General features: G+C 39.2%; 1 protein-coding gene across 3 annotated transcripts in view; it reads right to left on the bottom strand.

Moving 5' to 3' along the window:
• The window catches only part of nol8 (nucleolar protein 8), a 109428-nt gene that overhangs the window by 74824 nt on the left and 13282 nt on the right, over window positions 1-21322 (bottom strand). For all 3 annotated transcript variants that reach the window (XM_039770852.1, XM_039770851.1, XM_039770853.1), the window contains exon 2: window positions 7699-7885. In XM_039770852.1, the coding sequence (XP_039626786.1) occupies window positions 7699-7837 (139 nt within the window). In that variant the 5' untranslated portion in view covers window positions 7838-7885. The remainder of the gene's footprint in view (window positions 1-7698; window positions 7886-21322) is intronic.

Raw genomic sequence — 21322 nt, 5'->3', positions numbered from 1 at the left:
ATAACTAATGATGAATTTACTATCAGTACACTATTAATAAAGACATCAGAGACTTCTTTAAAAAAACCTGTTGGTATTGGGTCAAGAACACAGGTGGAGAGCTTCAGATAAGAAATTACTCAGGTAGATCTATTCTATTGAAACAATTAACTAACAAAAAGGGGCATGCTGGGATTAAATTAGATTAACTTCAAATGAAAGTATTACAGTCATGGGCGAAATTATCAGCACCCCTGGAATTTTCCCAGAAAATGCACCATTTCTCCCAGAAAATTGTTGCAATTACAAATGTTTTGGTATACACATGTTTATTTCCTTTATGTGCATTGGAACAACACAAAAAACAGAGAAAAAAGCCAAATTTGACATCATTTCACACAAAATTCAAAAACCGGGCTGGACAAAATTATTGGCACCCTCAACTTAATATTTGGTTGCATGTCCTTTGGAAAAAATAACTGAAATCAAGCGCTTCCTATAACCATCAACAAGCTTGTTACACCTCTCAACTGGAATTTCTGACCACTCTTCTTTTGCAAACTGCTCAAGGTCTTTCAGATTTGAAGGGCGCCTGCTTCCAACAGCGATTTTGAGATCTCTCCATAAGTGTTAAATCAGATTTAGATCCGGACTCATTGCTGGCCACTTCAGAACTCTCCAGCGCTTTGTCTTCAACCATTTCTGGGTGCTTTTAGAGGTATGTTTGGGGTCATTGTAATGCTGGAACACTCATGACCTCTGACGTAGACCCAGCTTTCTGACACTGGGCCCTACATTGCACCCCAATATCTTTTGGTAGTCTTCAGATTTCATGATGCACCCTGAGTCTGCAGAACAGCTTGAATATGTTTTGAAGTTGATTGGGGCTGTTTATCCACCATTCGGACTATCCTTTGTTACAGTCTTTTATCAATTTTTCTCTTCCGTCTACGTCCAGGGAGATTAGCTACAGTGTCATGTGTTGTGAACTTCTTTATTATGTTGCGCACAGTGGACAAAGGAACATGAAGATTTCTAGAGATGGACTTGTAGCCTTGAGATTGTTGATATTTTTCCACAATTTTTGTTCTCAAGTCCTCAGACAATTCTCTGCTCTTCTTTCTGTTCTCAATGCTTAGTGTGGTACACTCAGACACGCAGTTGAAAATTTGAGTCAACTTTTCTCCATTTCAACTGGTTTCAGGTGTGATTGCTATATTGCCAGCTCCTGTTTCTTGCCATAGGTGAATTCAAACGAGCATCATATACTTGAAATAAAATGATTTACCCAAAATTTTGAAAAGGTGCCTATAATTTTGTCCGGCCCATTTTTGGAGTCCTGTGTGACATGATGTCAGATTTGGCTTTTTTTCTGTTTTTTTGTTTTGTTCCAATGCACATAAAGGAAATAAACATGTGTATACCAAAACATTTGTAATTGCAACAATTTTCTACAACAACATTTATTTATATAGCACATTTTCATACAAACAGTAGCTCAAAGTGCTTTACATAATAAAAGACACAGTAAGAAAATAAAATAAGTCAACATTAATTAACATAGAATAATAGTAAGTTCCAATGGCCAGGGTGGACAGAAAAAACAAAAAAAAAACTCCAGATGGCTGGAGAAAAAAATAAAATCTGTAGGGATTCTAGACCATTAGACTGCCCAGTCCCCTCTATGACAAATGGTGCATTTTCTGGGAAAATTCCAGGGGTGCCGATAATTTCAGCCATGACTGTATATTATTTCTAATATCACTTATTTTGTATTTTAAAAAAAAAATATATATATATAGCGAAAGCTTCACAAGTTTCACTAGTACGTTTTAGGAGGAATTCCATTGAGTAAGGTGGGTTTAGATGATGTTCAATAATTTAGAATAAAACTCTCTACTAAGCAGCATTATTTAAAACTTTAGAGAAATAGGACTGCCTCTCAAGGCAGACTGCATTGTTATATTCAGTTATATTTACTTTCAGTATTTCATAGTGGACTATCAGTTTAGTTTTTCTTCATTTACGTTTAACTCTCCGGCATGTTCTCTTTCAATCAGATATACTTTGGGTCTTTCAAGGTATAATAGTGCTGGAGGTTTTTTTAACAGTCTTTTCAGGGGTCACTATATCAACTGCAGCTTTTACCTTGGCGTTAAAATGTTCCATCTTTCCATTTACACTATTAGCATCATTGAGGTAAGTTCTACAGTCAGATTGATCGCTTGATACGGTTTTATTAAAATTAAAAATGAAACAAACTATTAAGGTTTGATTATGCCAGTCAAAGGAAAAAAAAAAATCAGCACAATTATTAATATCTATACCTTTAATACATAAACCCATTTATTGATATTAGAATCGCATATTAATCGCATATTAACAATATACACCGGGTGCTAAATCTCTCTCTCTACTAAATAAAAATAAATAAAATCCAATGTCTGCCCGTCTGTGTGCTTTTTACGACAGAACTACTTAAGGGATTTAGATTGGGTTTTTTTCTATAATTTGCTTGAACATTCCGGTTAATTTTGCGAATTCTGTCATCGCGCACAGTATCATAGTTCACTTGCAGGAGCGATTTATTCCTGCTAATCTGAGACCAACGCTGCAGGACGAGGGGGTGGGTGGGGGGATGGGGGTTGGAAAGCATAACGTCAGGAGTGGGAAGCCAGGCTGGGCCTTCCTCACTCACGCGTCAGCTTCCATTCAAATCGGTCTACCTCTGGCCAAGTTTTGGAACGTACCTTGACTCCGTTAGCTAGCAATACCCGTTTCTTTATTGATTTTTAAAGTATGTCCTGTTTCACTACTACACAGGAGGAGCTGCGGAGGACAGTTTAGCTCATCATATATCTTCATCAAAAAATTATACCACACATAAAGTACCCTTGCAATAAAAACTCAAAATCAGCCACCATACAAAACATATCACAATAAATGTAATAAAAGATAATATAAATAAAAGTAACAATATCAAAAGAAAGCAGTATCACTACATTGTCAAAAGCAAAGAAATCAAAAGAAAAACCACCCACATGTGTCAATGCTGTGGATGTTGCAATGTACCAAAATATAGATATTATATAGCTCAAGTCCTGAAATGAGCCGAAGAGGACAACTGATTCTCAACGTATAGATCAATTGAAGGTCAATGTCACCCCTTCTGTAGTGGGAGAAGTCACTCCTTTTACTTCTTTTTCCTACGTATTTCGTAAGTGGCTTTGTTCCTTTATTAAGGATTACTCACACATGGGCAATGACACACTATAACTTAAAAGTACATTAGAAACACATTACCGAAATATATTAAGCTCTACACATCAACATCCCTTACACACACAAAAAACATATTTCACTCTAAAAACTTGCATAAGAAATGTAAAAAAAAAAAAATCTGGAGAAAAAATGTCTGGCCCTGCTAAATTTCTTAGTTTGAAAATATGTCCCAAATGAATTTGTAATTGAATAACCCTGGTATAGATACTAAGTCTGAGAATACCTCAATAAAAGACATATTTTATTTAGGAGGTCTGCAAATGGTTAATGCAAGAGACTGGAACACTGCTTGAATAACCATGGCAAAATACTCGAAAGATGCAATGTTACCAAAACTGCCATTTTTACAGTTTAATTGGCTTGAGTAAATACTTGCTAAACCACCGACTTTTTTGTCTTGGCGAACTGAATAAACAAAACTATAATTCTGAGGTGGTGCTACATTTAACATTGCTGCACTGTCTGAGCTGAGCCACGTTTCACTAAGTGAAAAAAAAGTCGATTTTCCTATTATTAATATGATTGTTAATGTAAAACGTTTTGCTGGTTAACACTCCAATATTTAGTTATAGCCATATTTAAGGTCCAAGAAGACCACAGCTGAATCAGGGTGTTATGAAAGCTTGAAATGGTAATTAAGTTATTTGTGTGAAATTGGCTTTGTGCGGATATATTCCTTGTCATTATCGTAGATCTTCAAACACTAGATTTGTCATTATTCTAATAGTTAAGCATAAACAATGTGGTGAAGTGGCCTTTGTGATTATATACCAAAAAATTTAAATACAATTAGTATGCCAGGCTAATACCAAATAAAATTTTTAAAAAATCCTAAAACCCCAATTTTTTTTTAGGTTTTTCTTCATAGCTGCATTTTAAAATCTGGAATAGCCTGCCAATTGGAATTCGCCAGGCTGATACAGTAGAGCAATTTAAAACACTGCTGAAAACATATTACTTTAACATGGCCTTTCTATAACTTTAATTTAACTTAATCCTGATACTCTATATGTTCAATTCATCCTAATAACTATTCATGGTGGCTCTAAAATCCGTACTGACCCCTACTCTCTTTTCTGTTTCTTTTTCCCGTTTCTTTGTGGTGGTGGCCTGCGCCACCTCCACCTACTCAAAGCTTCATGATGCATGCATGTAACATTAGAACAATCTAGACGAGAACAGGCCATTCAGCCCAACAAAGCTCCAACAATGATGGATGGATTAAAAGACAGAACTCTACGTGACCATCATCATCATGCCTTTCCCAAGGTTTCTTCCATTTTCCCTACAAGGTTTTTTGGGAGTTTTTCCTTGTCTTCTCAGAGAGTCAAGGCTGGGGGGCTGTCAAGAGGCAGGGCCTCTTAAAGCCCATTGCGGCACTTCCTGTGTGATTTTGGGCTATACAAAAATAAACTGTATTGTATTGTATTGTATCAAGCCCTTCCGTGAGAACCCTAAATCCAAAGAGGACTGTTTGATTTATGTTAGGTAGAATGCCCAGAGGGGACTGGGCGGTCTCATGGTCTGGAATCCCTACAGATTTTATTTTTTCTCCAGCCGTCTGGAGTTTTTTTGTTTTTCTGTCCCCCCTGGCCATTGAACCTTACTCTTATTCAATGTTAATTAATGTTGATTTATTTTGTTTTCTTATTGTGTCTTTTATTTTTCTATTCTTTATTATGTAAAGCACTTTGAGCTACTGTTTGTATGAAAATGTGCTATATAAATAAATGTTGTTGTTGTTGTAGTTTCACTTCTAATAGATTCGATATACACTGAAATAACACATAGTTCTTGGAATTGCAAACATTAGTAACCTATACAATTTTCTGTGATGGAATTTTGCAGCAGTATCATCTGATCAAAATTGTGTGTAATAACCTTTGATTTTGAAATGAATGTGATTGCTCTAACTGTTGACACAATCTATTGCATAAAATCTTCTAGGAGTTTAAAATCAACAGGAAAAATCAGGCCATCTGGAGTTTATTTTTTTCTGTTCAACTGACCATACGAGCATAAAACTGGACTTGCATCAAGGAAATGGACTGAGGGAAGGTTTGACCACTGTGTAGCACTCACAAACTCTATTGCTTCTAACTGGAAATTCTGTCAAGTACCAAAAGGATCCAACAAAATTTTTGGCTGCTCGCAAGTTTCAAGCTATAGACTGTCATCCTCCCTACTGTTCTGGCATCTTGGCCAGGAAAAGTCTATTTTAATAAAGACTTCCTAATGTTTTCCAATGACTACACTTCATAAGGAAGGAAATGTGTGATATTTTTGTTAGTAACACAGTTCACAATATACAGTATCTAGATTTCTATTACTGAATAATATAACTATAAAAGTGAGAGGGATGCAATGTGGAAATAGCTATATAACGGATTTACAGAAAGATAGACAAAAAACAGATAAGTAAAAGCATTTACATTTTTGGTTTTATAGGCAATAAATGTTTGGTTAAAGAGCTTTTTTTGTATAAGCCAATAGATTTGTAGAATTTTGTTTAGCTCTGACAACGCCGCGTATGCGCACAAACCTTACACCGGCTGTTATCAAGACTGAAATCAAAGGCTTCTTCTTGTCACAGGACATTGTATCTTTGATTGCCGCCACAACAAACAGTTCTGAGGAGGCATTAGCCACAGTGCTTCTGTTGTGAAAAGAATGGAGATAAATGCCATCAACTCAGAGAGGGAGAGGCAAGTTTGTTGTATCACGTGAACATCACTGAGAGAATAAAACTGAATAATAAAATAAAAAAAACAAGCGCCAACTTTTACAAGTAGTCAAAATTTACACCGGTTGTTACAGACTCATCTCGAATGTATATTTTTATTATATTGTAGAAATAATAATAAAAATAGCAGCTCACTACTCAAAACGCAGAGCACCCAGTCTTGAACCCGGACCTTCAGGTTATAAGGCAGCAGTTCTTACCTCTGGGCCATTCAAGAATACGTGTAAACTCCCTGTCGATTGACATTTGAGCTTGAGTTTTTAACTCATTGACAGGCTTTGACAGCCACATCTGCGGTGGGCTGGTGCCCTGCCTGGGATTTGTTTCCTGCCTTGCACCCTGTGTTGGCTGGGATTGGCTCCAGCAGATCCCCGTGACCCTGTAGTTAGGATATAGCGGGTTGGATAATGGATGATTGACAGCCACATGTAAATCAAATGCTTTTTTTCCCCTTTGGTAATATTCCTGAATAAAACTGCATGTGTTTATTTGATATTTGGCCTAAAGTCTTCACACATTATACACTTCACGTCAGTATTAGTATAACATGGAAAATGTTTCTGCTTTAGGTATGTCTTCAGCATTTCTTGAATTTCTCACATTTCTTTTCATCCTGCACTTACCCAGATCTTTGTAGACATGGAACACACATGAAATGCACGTATTCCAAATAATGGTGTACTGGATTATTTACCCTATATAACTGTAGATCTCACAAGCAGATAAGGAGCCTTGGCTTGAGTTGGGAGAACTTTTTGCCCAAGCAGAGCTCCGACAAGGCAGGGGATGGGACAACAGGCTGCTTGCTTTGTTTGACAAATTTATAAAACAAAAAAAGCTGATGGAGAGATGCGAAGGGATTTAAGGCAGGCTGGGATTACGTGTTTTTTCATAGGCTTCAGGAATTCTAGTGTTAAAAGACAATAGCATCCAAGTTTTACAGTAGTGCGAATCCAGTGTATATTGTGAATAAAGTAGAGGATACATGGGTTAAAAATTAAAATATTAAATTATCTGAATAATTTTAAGTTTCTCTTTCGCGTTTCACTTCTTGAGAAGTGGAAACCCAGAAGATTGAGTCACATGATATGTGCAGTGACTTCTGGTGATAGTCATCTGATGTCTTTTGCATTTTCCTGCCATGTTGTGACTGTAGAACAAGTGACTAATTTTTCTATTAGAAACAATCTTTTCTCCATTTCGGCACATTTGGGAGTTGTGGGTAGCTTCCAGCATCGGCTAAAGGTTCTACTGCATGTTTGAAGAGAGACAGAAGTAACAGCACTTACTAAATTTTGGATTGTTTTCAAACTCACAAAAAATGTCCAAAAAATGAATCTGTTTTCCACATTCTTAGATGACTCATAATTTTACAAAACAGGGACAAACAGCGAGTGGTGAAAATCTTTAGAATATTTTAAAAATGTTTCTCTCCTGTGTATTGCCACTTAAACAAATACGAGTATGAATTACTGTACTCATAAAATGCAAATGTATTATAATATGCTAACTAGTGTGAAATGTGTGGCATCACATACCAGTTCTGACAAAATATGTGGCAGGTACAATTTAACATCTATTCAAAGATGATAATAAAATAAAGTCTATTGATAATGGGGATTTAAGGAAAAAACTGAACATTCCCTAATCAAACCCTCTCTAACCACAATGCTGAATATTCTTATACACTTTACCATGGTCATCTTTCCTTGTAATGATCTGCACGTCAGACACATCACCAAACTTTCCAAATCTCTGCTGCAGCTCCTTCTCAGTGACTCTGTGATTCAATCCTCCCACATACAGTCGCTTCACAGTTTTATTTAAGTCCATTTTAGCTCCTTTTAACGTCTATTGAATTCTTAATCAAGATTTTTCATACTGAAACGAAACAAAAAACAATACAATTGTAACCATAAGTGATAAAATGGTAAATTAACATCTCTGTCCAAAATATATTTCAGAATTCTCAAAGGCATAACCATACACAGTTAATGCACACATTTATATTACACAATCTTTTTAACCATATTTTAAACACTGTTTCAAAGAGCAATAAGAAGTTGAGAAATGTACACATGGTTTTACATGCAGGTGCATTTGGGTATTAAAATTAATTGATATGAAAGTTGGAACATTTTGCATTTCTTGGTCACTTTATCAAAGAGTCAATTATAGGTATGACATTTGTGTTTAGAGAATATTTTCGCAATAAATCATACTAAAAAAAATAACAGTGATAATGTAATTTAATTACATGTGTTAGTAGACTACATTAAATACCTGTTTTTAACAGCACTTCACAATGTTATGTACTAAAAAACAAAGCACATATAGACCAAAAGTAGCTTAAATAGCTTTCACACACAGAAGATTTCCATTCAAGTGATGTGAAAATGGCATTACTGAAGTGCTGTTAATAGCTGTGGAAGGTATATGACGAATTGTATTATTATTTTTAATAACAAATGGGATGCCAAAAAGATAGTAGGAATACAATCCACACTTTCCCAACCTTAGTAAAAACATTACACAACTCAGTTGCCCACTAAATTCTAACTTACACTGTATCAACAAAGAACTATAAAAAGAAATGAACAATGATTAACATATAATCACACCACTGACCATGAAAGAAGAAAGCCATCTAAAATAAATTATGTGTCTAGCTATTAATATTAGCAGCTGCCAGACAAGTAAATAAAGAAAGCATACAAATTGTACAAGTTGATATAACCTCTGTCAAAATGAAATTGAAACAGTAATTCATAATTGAAGTTGCACAGAATGATCCTGTTTTAAAATTGGCTAATCTACAAACTCATCTAAGCTTTTTAATAGAAAATAATGAAATTTGAAAACTTTGCACAGAACAATAATTTTGAGACAACAAAAATGTAACTGTCTTAACACATTTTTAAAAAAGTTGGTGTACTGGGCACTGTGGGGGGCAATGCGTTAAAAGTAATGTGTTTCACTTAATCAGAATGCATTAAGCCCCTACATATGTAAGAGTTCAGTTTCCAGAATGCACTTGCAAGTCCATGTTGTACATAAATCCAGCAAAGTTAGCATAGGCACTCAACCTGCCATCGCAGGCTAAAAGATTATGGACTAAAGTCAGCTGCTGGTTATGGCCAGGTCATAATAGCCCATGGCAGATCGTGGAACAAGTAGCCTGTGCATTACTGCTCAGAGCACTTCCCAGTGAGCTCACCGAGCCAGCTTGGGGACAGCCGATTAAAAACATGGCCATCCTAAACGAAATAATAGAGACATCATGAGCGGTTACCTACCCGAAAGAACCAAAAAAGAACCTGTGTAAACCTAGATGTGCTAGTCCCCTCCTTTCCACTAACACATTAAAGTATATTGCACAGTTACACAAGAGGTTCACTAAAATCCGGCCTATATAAAAACGTTACTTGGAAAAGGCGCAAGCAGCCCAGGCCCGTTGTTACAACCATGGCACGTCTCTTTGGGAGTTCCAACCGGGAGACTGGGTCATGGTACTGGTTCCTACCTCACGCTCTGAATTGTTCGCACATTGGCAAGGTCCTTACGAAGTTAAGGAGAGGAAAGTAAAACAACCAAATCGTCGGCCAAGCATGCAGGTACTGTATACCAAGTCAACCTTCTGAAACCGTGGAAGGACAGGAATCCTGATCCCTCCTCCAGCCAGCTCCACTCTTTCTTTGTTCATAAAGTAGACCTTAACTTCGGCCCTAATTTGACCAAGAGTCAATGACAAGAACTGGAATCAGTTGTCTCGTCTATCCCTCAGATAGTGAGTGAAAACCCGGGACAGACCTCCCTGATTACACATGACATAGTGACGGAACCTGGGGTAAGAACACCCGTACCAGATTCATGAGGCAAAACGTGCAGAAGTGGAGCTGGAGATCAAATGGATGCTGGAACTAGGTGTAATAGAGGAAAGTCATATTCCCTGGTCCAGTCCCATCGTATTGGTCGGAAAGCCTGACGGGAGTTGGAGGTTCTGCAATGACTTCCGCAGGCTTAACCAGGTCTCCCAATTCGATGCATATCCGATGGCACGAGTGGACGGGTTTTCTCAAACAACAGGACAATCTAAATTTCTGACCACTCTTGATATGACTAATGACTAATATGACTATGATATTGGCAGGTTCCCTTAACAGATTTAGTGAAGGAAAAGACAGTGTTTAGTACCCCTAGTGGACACTGGCAGTTTCGTGTCCTTCCATTTGGGTTACATGGTGCACCTGCAACTTTCCAACATCTGGTGGACAAAGTGCTCCGTCCCCATAACACATACTGTGCTGCCTACCTGGATGACGTTGTCATTTATTCCAGCACCTGGATGGAACACCTACAGCAGGTACAAGCGGTATTGCGGGCACTAGGAGAAGCTGGTCTATGAATTAACCCAAAAAAGTGTTTCTTAGGGTTGGTCGAAGTCAAGTATTTGGGCTCCCTGGTGGACCAGGGTACTGTAAGGTTACAGTGTTCCAAAGTTAATGACTTTTTAACTTGGCCCTGGCCGGCTTGTGCCCCATTTCTCCAAGAGAGCGGCGCCCTTGACAAACCTCACAAGGAAGAGGAACCTGAATTATGTCGTATGGGATAATAAATTATAAACTGCATTTTGTGACTTAAAACAAGCCCTTGTGTCAACTCTGATATTAAAGGCTCCCAGCATTAACTTGCCTTTCATTCTCCAGACCAACGCTTTGGACACAGGCCTGAGCCAGAGTGTTGATGGAGTCGAACACACTGTCATGTACCCGAGTTGGAAGCTATTGGAGACGCACTGGCGGTTAAATGAGCGATTACTCAACTGAGATACTACCTCTTGGGCTGAGGGTTCACCCTTGTTACGGACCATGCATCACAACAGTGGATGGCCTTGCACAAGGAGTTGAACCCTCATGTCACAAGGTGGTTTTTGGATCAACAGCCTTACAGGTTTTTGGTCGTTTACCGTCAGGGTTCCCGGCAAGCCAGTGCCGATGCCCTTTCTAGGTGTCATGACTTCACAGCCAGATACACCATTTGTAGATGATTATTCTTACAGTGGAATTATTTATTTCAGATAATTTGCTTTTCTTTTTAACTCCCTTGCCAGGCACTTTGGCATCCTCATCCTTCTCTATGGGGGCCTCAGAGCTATTTTAATCTTGGTGGTAGTGATATGCTGGTGCCCTGTCCAGAGCTTGTTCCTGACTCCTGCAAGATGGTTGGTATTCTGTGCACAACCCTCGATGAAATAATTTATTGCAGTAGTAATGACTCTTTCAAAAGTACGAACCCCCAATTCCTGTCCTTCCTTTTCTTTCTCCAAGTAGAACCATCTCTAAGCTTAGAATGCCAATTCTTTTATGGAACACTGAAATGTCTTCGTAGTACATGTTCAATTACTCCCTCCATCTATCCATCCAGGGTTGCGCCAGTTCCAGCAAGCATACAGTGCGTGGCAGGAGCGATCCCTGAACGGGGCGTAAGCTCATCGCTACCGCTGCGCCACCATTCACACACATTTAATTATTAACAGTGTGCATTATTTAAATGAAGTTAAAAGTGTATCTGTATAATGTAATATACATACTTTACTGCATTTCATCTTTAAAATGATATCAAGAGCTCCAAGAAAATAGTGCTTGGAAATCATAATCGACTTAGAAGCCAGTCGTCATCATCTGTAAATATGCTCTCTCTTCTATTGAATTCCTTTATTATTGTATGATACGCTACCATGGTTGTCTGTTTTGTCCAAGATTTTAAATCACCTGTAGCTCGCAAACTGTTTGAACTATTCGCCTGAAATTATACTACGCAACATCTACTATCCACTTTCAGGGTGATTACTGACCTCCATTGACCTCTTTAATTTTTATTTTATTGTAGAACTAGCAAAATACCCGCGCATCGCAGCGGTGAAGTACTGCCTTAAAATTTTTATTAAGAAGAAAATTAAACTTTTTTAAACTGAGGGAAATATACCAATAATTATTTGTTAAGGATCTCTTTGTATACCACATTGTGAGTTTGGCCCTCCAGTTGTAATATGACAAAGCTGTGCGCTGAGCTTACTCTTGAGCATGCAACGTACAGTTGGCCATGTGAACAGTAATCTTGTTTCAGATCTCACAGCTTGGATTGCTGCTGTCATAATCGGTTTGAGTTTCATGGTTTGTTTCAATTACGACAGTATTTATAGGACTTGTGTTGAAGAGACATTAAACATCTGTCAAGAGTTGTAAGTATACAACCGGTTTCATCGATAACTTCACATCCAGCTTTTGAGAATTTAAACATTCATGAACATCAAAGTGTCCACTACTGAAATCGTCACCTGTGAATCTAAGATGTTTAAGAGGCATTGGCGGTTGTCGAAAGGTGTAAAATATTTGGCCATTTCGGTACACTTGAAAGCGACAACCCAACAATTCAGCAGCAGCATTCAACTCACATTCAGATCCATAGGTGAAGGGCTTAACCATTTCACTCTCATAGTGCTCCTGTGCAGTATAATTATCTCCTGTACCGTCATCAGTCCACACCTTGAACCTGTCTCAGTCATACAATACATAAGACACAATGTTCCTCCGGATATCAAGAGTGAGCCTGATATGGCCATGCAATATGTAGCAAAGAGAATGGAAAAGGTAGGTGCCATCTCCGGGCATGGAAACCACTTGCTAAGTGACAGTTCTTTGATCGATGGTGATCACCTCGATAGACATGTTAATGGGAGTACAGTTGGATTGATAAAGGAAATGTGTACCTGAACAATATTAAAGTAAGTCTAAAATACCTACACAATAACTATAATTGTAATAAATGAACAATAAAACAGCGGAGAAGCCGTGGATTAAATAAAAAGGCTGTAGTTATCAGCAGGGAGACGTGAATCCCGTGGCGAAGCAAGGAAGGGAATGTAGAGACTGGAGCAACGGACGGCCTTATATAGGCAGGCAGCCAACAATGTGGGAGGCATTGGGATGGAGGACCAAACACGCCTCACACCGTGACTGAGCTGCAGGCTATAGACGTATATATGGATGCAAGTAAGATTCAGTTAGCCGTTGAAAAGTTCAACAGTGGCATCATACCACCGAAATATGTACGTACATTGGTTTCGGTAAGCGCAGGGAAGCCGCCTACCAAATTTCAACATGGCGTACATTGTCGACTGTTATTCGTAGAATTTCAAAATGAAACCTGCTTAACCTTTGTAAGTAAGCTGTAAGGAATGAGCCTGTCAAATTTCAGCCTTCTACCTACTCGGGAAGTTGGAGAATTAGTGACATTGGTAACTTCAATATGGCGGCCGACGGTCGCATCATATCACTGAAATAAGTAGGTACATCGGTTTTGGATAGCGCAGGGAAGCCACCTACCAAATTTCGTAAAGATGGGGTCAGCCTTCTACCTACACGGGAAGTTGGAGAATTAGTGACGTTGGAAAGTTCAATATGGCGTCCGACAGTGGCGTCATTCCATCGAAATAAGTACATACATCTGTTTCGGTTAGCGCAGGGAAGCCGCCTACCAAATTTCGTGAAGATGGGGCCAAAAATAAGAAAGTTCAACATGGCGGACGTTGCTGACCGTTATGTGTAGAATTTCGAAATGAAACCTGCTTAACTTTTGTAAGTAAGCTGTAAGAAATAAGCCTGCCAAATTTCAGCCTTCTACCTGCACGGGACGTTGGAAAGTGAGTGAGTGAGTGTTTTGCCTTTTATTGGTATAGATCAATTCTCGGCAGCAGCCAGCAGGGTGGCTGTGTGGCACATGTGTACAGTGGAACCTCGGTTCACGAACATCTCTGAACACGTACAAATTGGGTTACAACCAAAAAGTTCACCAAACTTTTGCATCTGTTCACGACCACACACTTGGTATATGAACAAGACAGTTTCCCTTTGGGTTTGAGTGTGCCGATGATTTCCGCACGTGTTGCATTGTTCTTGGTCAGACGTGCATGCTATCGCTGTGAACTCTTTGTGCTCTATTTTGTTCCCCTTCCGGTTCGAACATGCCAATTACTGTATTTAAGCACGTGTTCAGCCTATCCCTGTGTATTGTTCTCAGTCAGACATGCGTGCTTTCGCTGTGAACGCTTTGTGCTCTACAGTATCTTGTGTGCTTTTGCAGTTAACCATGGTTTTGTGAAGTCTGATCCACCAGCTAAACAAGCTAAAAACACCAGAAACCCAAGAAATCAGAACAAAGAAAACACCTGAAGGAGAACATTCCTCCCTCGTGGAGCCGGACTCTCCCTCAAAACTGTAACCTCCTCTCCACCCAGTTCATCCTCACTTCCTCCTCACTGCCTTCATGCCAGAACTCGACTCAAGCAAGGTTAGTTTTCTTGGTGGTTTATGGTTAGTTTTTGTATTACGGATTTTTCAAATGTTCATTTTTTTCCCTGTGCTTAAAACTCATAAAAACAAAGTGTTTACAGCGAGTGGTTTGTAAGGCTATAGTGTGAACTCTTGCAATGTTAGTTTTCTCTGTTGTTCAAGGTTTTCTCAGTGTTATTCAATGGTTTTACATTTAGTGTACTACTAGCAAAATACCCGCGCTTCGCAGAGGCGAAGTACTGCCTTAAAATTTTTATTAAGAAGAAAATTAAACCTTTTTAAACTGAGGGAAAATATACCAATAATTATTTGTTAAGGATCTCTTTGTATACCACATTGTCAGTTCGGCCCTCCGGTTGTAATATGACCAAGCTGTGCGCTGAGCTTACTCTTGAGCATGCAACGTACAGTTGGCCATGTGAACAGTAATTTTGTTTCAAATCTCACAGCTTGGGTTGCTGCTGTCATAATCGGTTTGAGTTTCATGGTTTGTTTCACTTACGACAGTATTTGTAGGACTTGTGTTGAAGAGACATTTGGCATCTGTCAAGCGTTGTAAGTATACAACCAGTTTCATCGATAACTTCACATCCAGCTTTTGAGAGTTTAAACATTCATAAACATCAAAGTGTCCACTACTGAAATCGTCACCTGCGAATCTAAGATGTTTAAGAGGTATTGGAGGTTGTCGAAAGGTGTAAAATATTTGGCCATTTCGGTACACTTGAAAGCGACAACCAAACAATTCAGCGGAAGCCATCAACTCACATGCAGATGCATAGGTGAAGGGCTTAAGCACTTCACTCTTATAGTGCTCCTGTGTAGTATAATTATCTCCTGTACCGTCATGAGTCCACACCTTGAACCTGTCTCAGTCATTCAATACATAAGACACAATGTTCCTCCGGATATCAAAATTGAGCCTGATATGGCCACGCAATATGTAACAAAGAGAATGGAAAAGATAGTTGCCATCTCCGCGCATGGAAACCACTCGGTAAGTGACAATTCTTTGATCGATGGTGATCACCTCGATAGACATGTTAATGGGGGTACAGTTGGAATGATAAAGGAAATGGGTACCTGAACAATGTAAAGTAAGTCTAAAATACCTACACAATAACTATAATCGTAATAAATGAACAATAAAACAGCGGAGAAGCCGTGGATAAAATAAAAAGGCTGTAGTTATCAGCAGGGAGCGTGAATCCCATGGCGAAGCAAGGAAGGGAATGTAGAGACTGGAGCGACGGACGGCCTTATATAGGCAGGCAGCCAACAACGTGGAAGGTGTCGGGATGGGGGACCCAACGCCGCGTCACACGGTGACCGAGCTGCAGGCTATGGACATATATATGTACGTAAGTAGTAGGGCTGGGCGATTTTGCCTAAAAAAAAACTCTTTGATTTTTAAAGAAAAATTTGAGTATCGATTCGATTTTCGATTTTTTTTTTCCAATGCACTAAAAAAATGGCTGCAGACATCAGATATAGTGTCAAAAGTGCACCTTTATTGCTATGATTGTCCTCAAGTGTTAAAATGCGTAGAATGCCAAAACAAAAAGTAAATGAGGCTCTGTCATTCAACAATTTCAAGCTTTAACCCAGGTTTAAGCAAAAGTACAACAGCTTCACAGTAGCTTAAATTTTCTGTTCAAGAAATCAGATAATTACAAATGTTGTAACATATAACATTACAATTAAAAAAAATAAACTCTTCTCAGTATAGTGTGAATATAAAAAATGAAACATGCCTGTGGCAGACATATAGCCTGCTCAAAGAATGAACAAATGTAAACTTTTATCTATAACAACAAAACACGTGCTTGTTAGATCTCTGAAACATTGTGCATGCTCATTCTAAACATTTTTTGCAAGAAAGATGAGCCTGTCCACAACCTCTGGCTTAAGGCAGGCCCGGTTGCAGGTAACTATTCTCCCACCCACACTAAATACCCTCTCTGAGGGGGCACTAGTGGCTGGAATAGAAAGATATTTTTTGGCCAGTAAGCTTAGCCTTGGAAAGTTGGGCTGATGCAGCTTCCACCATTCAAGAGAATCTGTGTCTGGCTATATGTCTGGAATAAGGAAATACGTTGCAAGCTCAGTGTCAATTTTTGTTTTCTCAGATTGTGGGTGTGGCGTGGTGGATGGTGCACTGTTTTTAAAGAAGGCACCCAGAGTCATTTTCTTTTTTGGTGGGGTGTTCTCTTGAACAGCTGAGGGACCAGCTTCCTCTGTGGTAGAGTTGCAGAGAGCAGAGATCTCAGACACCGCTCTTTTTTTGACAACTTCCAGTTTGCTTGCATCAATGTAGGTTGTACGGAACAATGTAGGTTGTATTAAACTAATGTATAATGAATGCAGATTAAGGAAAAGTCAGGTTTATTTATGTAACCCAGTCTATGTGTGTAAACCAGTTGAAATATATACCATGTTCTGGCTATTAAATTATAAGCAAACAGTACTTTACAATGTGCAAGTATGTGCACCTATTTATTCTTACACCAACTCTTACCTATAGCGTTGTGGAGTCTGTGGCCAAAACACTGCAAGCTGGGCCAGTTGTTGTCCTTAAGGGCTTTTATGATGTTGGTGCCACTATCAGTTGTCATGCAGACGAGTCGTTCCTCTGAAAGTCCCCAGGAGCTGAGAGCATCTTTTAAGCCATGGTCAATTATGTCATCAGTGTGGTTGTCGGGGAAATACGCTGTCTGAAGGCAGATGCTGCGCAGAGTCCAACTAGTGTTGATGTAGTGAACCGTCAGACTCAGATATGGCTGCATCGTCCGGCTGGACCACAGGTCCGTTGTGGCTGAGTAAAACTGCATCTCCTCCAGCTCACTGCGGATCTTTTCCTGAGTTGTATTGTACAGGTGAGGCAGCGCTACATCGGCGAAATACTTGCGACTGGGGACAACGTACCTCGCATCTAATACTTTCAGCATGTGATTAAAGCCTCGCTTTTCGACAGAATAACTTGGCAGCATGTCTGTGGCAATATAAAACGTGATCGCCTCTGTAATTGCTTTCCATCGCGCTTCGTTCTTATCATAAGGTACACAGTTTGTAAAGCTCTCTGGAAGTGTAGTTTGCTTTTTAGCAGGTGTGCTAGAGGAGATGTTTTCGCTACGGAGTCGGCTGCACTTCTCCCATTCTTCGGGATGTTTATTCCTCAGGTGCTGGAAAAGATTTGTTGTACTGCTGCTTCCAGTAGCAACAGCCTTGAAACATATTTTGCAGCAAGGCTTCTTCTGTGTTTCGTCTGCTGCATCAAAACCAAACCAGTTCCAAATTACGTAATTACCTGTGCCTTTCTTTGGAAGTAGTTCTCCGCTACACACTGCCATGTTGTTTTGACTGTGTTAGGTGGGGCGGGGGCTGGCTCATATCGCGCTACGGTAACCAACAAAGACGAAACGTGGAAAAGTCCGAAAAAACTATTGTGGCAAAAAACTCGAGTTTGCAAAATAAAAATCGCTTTAAACTACAAAATCGATAAATCGATGAAATCGATTTTTTGCCCAGCCCTAGTAAGTAGGATTAAGTTAGCGTTGGGAACCTGCATACCAAATTTCTTGAAGATGGGCCCATAAGTAACAAAGACCGTTGAAAAGTTCAATATGGCGGCCGACAGTAGCATCATACCACCGAAATAAGTACGTACATTGGTTTTGGTTAGCGCAGGGAAGCCACCTACCAAATTTCGTGAAGATGGGGCCATAAATAAGAAAGTTCAACATGGTGAACGTTGTCACCCGTTATGACCGTTATGCATAGAATTTTGAAATGAAACCTGCTTAACTTTTGTAAGTAAGCTATAAGGAATGAGCCTGCCAAATTTCAGCCTTCTACCTAGACGGGAAGTTGGAAAATTAGTGACGTTGGAAAGTTCAATATGGCGGCAGACAGTGGCATCATACCATCGAAATAAGTATGTACATCGGTTTCGGTTAGCGCAGGGAAGCCGTCTACCAAATTTCGTGAAGATGAAGCCATAAATAAGAAAGTTCAACATGGCGGACTTTGTCGACCGTTATGACCGTTACATGTAGAATTTCGAAATGAAACCTGCTTAACTTTTGTAAGTAAGCTGTAAGGAATAAGTCTGCCAAATTTCAGCCTTCTACCTACACGGGAAGTTGGATAATTAGTGATGAGTGAGTGAGTCAGTGAGGGCTTTGCCTTTTATTAGTATAGACTAGCAGAATACCCGCGCTTCGCAGCGGAGAAGTAGTGTGTTAAAGAAGTTATGAAAAAGAAAAGGAAAAATTTTAAAAATAGGAGGATTACACCGAGTATGGCTTTACCAAAACAATTATTGATGGCAAATCGATTATTCATAAAGCTTGAATTGGTGATCTGTTTTTCCGTGTTAACCTCATTTTTTTCATACTTCTTCTCAAAACAAGAGGGTGCGAGGGTAAAATGAATCGGGAAGTGCTGATCAATGTAATCAGTGTACCAGGAAATCATGCATTGACAAAAGTTCCCCTTTGCTTGTAATACAAAGTTTGATTAAATGCATTATTTTTTTAACACATTATGGAGCACATGCATCGAAGCTTCTCAGCTGTGCTTGTGCTAAGAAAAGGAAACATTTTAAAAATCACATAACACGATTGTCAATGTAACCTTTTGTAAGTAGTGCCTGGAGGATTCAGTGTGGAGAAACTCTACAAACAGCGTGTGTATTAACTTGTGGATTTTTCTGTGAGTATTTGGTTGCAGTGTGACGAAGTTGCTTCAGAAGACGGCGTTAGCCGCGGAGCTCAGCTCAGAGCGAAATGAGGTGAATGGGAGGGGAGATGATGACGTCACTCCTCCACCCGCCTTAACTGTCAATCCCCCCACAAACACAGTCTCTTGGAATTTGCATAAGCACAGTCTTTTACTAGCAATTTGAACTTAGTTAGAAAGTGATCAAAACTGTCGTTTATATCCTGCGTCCTCTCATTAAACTTGTATCCCGCATTAGCTGTGGGCATGACAAACGCCAGCGGCAGTCTGTCTATGAACTTAATTTAAACTTTAGGTTTACACTGTGCTTTGTTTCCGAAGTAGCTGCAGGCATGAATATGCTTGTACAGTATGTGTCACTCGCTCGCTTCTTATTGTTTCACTACCTTCTCAATTGTATAATGCATGTTTTCTTCAGCGCTTTTTGGAGCTCTTTCTGGTTTTCTATGTAATGCGTTGACAGTCAGTTCACGTGATTACGTGGGAGGCGTGATGATGCCACACGAAACCCCGCCCCCCACGGCCATCGAGCTCAACTCCATTACATTATATGGAGAAAAACAGGTTCCAGTTATGACTATTACGCGTAGAATTTCGAAATGAAACCTGCCAAACTTTTGTAAGTAAGCTGTAAGGAATGGGCCTGCCAAATTTCAGCCTTCCACCCACACGGGAAGTTGGAGAATTAGTGATGAGTGAATAAATGAGTCAGTCAGTGAGTGAGTGAGTGAGTCAGTGAGGGCTTTGCCTTTTATTAGTATAGATTATGCTGTGCATTCTATGGTATAATTAACTATATTTGTGCTTAAATCTTAAAAAAATATATATTTACTGTACATACAGTTCGTACGGTCTGGAACGGATTAATTGTATTTACATATAATCCTATGGAGGAAATTACTTCGGGTCACGAGTAAATCGGGCTACATCTAGAGTTTTGGAACGAATTACGGTCGTGAGCCGAGGTTCCACTGTACAGGCACTGTTCTCATTTCCTACCACCTTCACCGTCACTGCCGCTAACTCTTCATATCTTAAATCATTGTTGTGGCAAACTGAAGACTTAAGTGCCAGCTTAAGTGAGAAATTAAGGAAAACGTACTAAGTAAATGCAACACAAACACTGACTTAATTAGTTTTAATGCGAAAAGATGCAGACAAAAGAAGAGGAGAAGGCAGGCTGCTAGGATGGAGAAAACAATAGCTGCTTAGGAAACAGCAAGCGCATCAACCTCTGAACAAACGAATGCTAAACGTATAGAGAAAGAGTATGAAAACTATTAAGCGAGCTTTCGTGCAGTGCGCCGTTACTGATAATAAAAATAAGATAAAAAAAAATGAAAAATATAAAATATGTAAGTATAACTGGCTCAGATTGCACAATATTTCAAATATAGTGCAAGTTTAAAGTGAGATAATTGCACTTATAAATACAGAAGTTCTACCAGGAACACATGATGGACTGATTATGTGCATTTAGAGCTTGATGAAAGTATTTCTGAGCCGCCAGGTGATGACAGGAAAGGTTCTGTAGTGTCTGCCATATAGCAGCAGTTCAAACAGACTGTGCACATGGCCAAGGCAGCATGTGCGAAATGCTGTATCCCAATAATCCTCTTTTCAATCAGCTGCTGTAGAGCTGTGATTCCACACTCAGATACACTGGGTTAAAATACTCTGAGTGGTGAACCGTGATTAATAACGCTACAGCAGCTATAGTATTTAGAATAGTTTGGCAATTCCGTGGACCATTATATTGTTAAAAGTTGATTACAATCAGATGCCTTAAACTAATAAACAATATGGGGTTAGTTTCAGTGTATTTGATGATGCCAAATGTGAATCTAAAAAAGAATAGGAAACCACACAGGTACAGTAGCACTGCTTCGACGCCAGGTGCTGCCATTTTGCAAAACTGAGACAAAAACTTGCGTACGCAATGGATTGAGCTGGTGTGAGAATTTGCGTGGTTTTATGCCAAGTTTAATTTTTATACATCGCAATGCGAGTGTAGAAAAGGGCGTACACAATATTTTTGTGCATACGCACCATTTATAAATGAGGCCCCAGGTTCGTTGTTTCCTCCAGACGCACCAAATCACAATAAAAGTTTTGAACCATGTGGTTGGTTTTTTACATGAGAATCTGCATGAGCGAATAAAAAATTTATCATTACCACAAGAAAAATGGTACCAGGAATATGCAATAAAATTAGTCCAGATCCCTT

This window comes from Polypterus senegalus, chromosome 12, assembly GCF_016835505.1.
Source record: "Polypterus senegalus isolate Bchr_013 chromosome 12, ASM1683550v1, whole genome shotgun sequence".
Classification (NCBI taxonomy): domain Eukaryota; kingdom Metazoa; phylum Chordata; class Cladistia; order Polypteriformes; family Polypteridae; genus Polypterus; species Polypterus senegalus.
The sequence above is the reverse complement of the archived record's forward strand: the minus strand, read 5'-3'. Positions and strand labels throughout refer to the sequence as shown.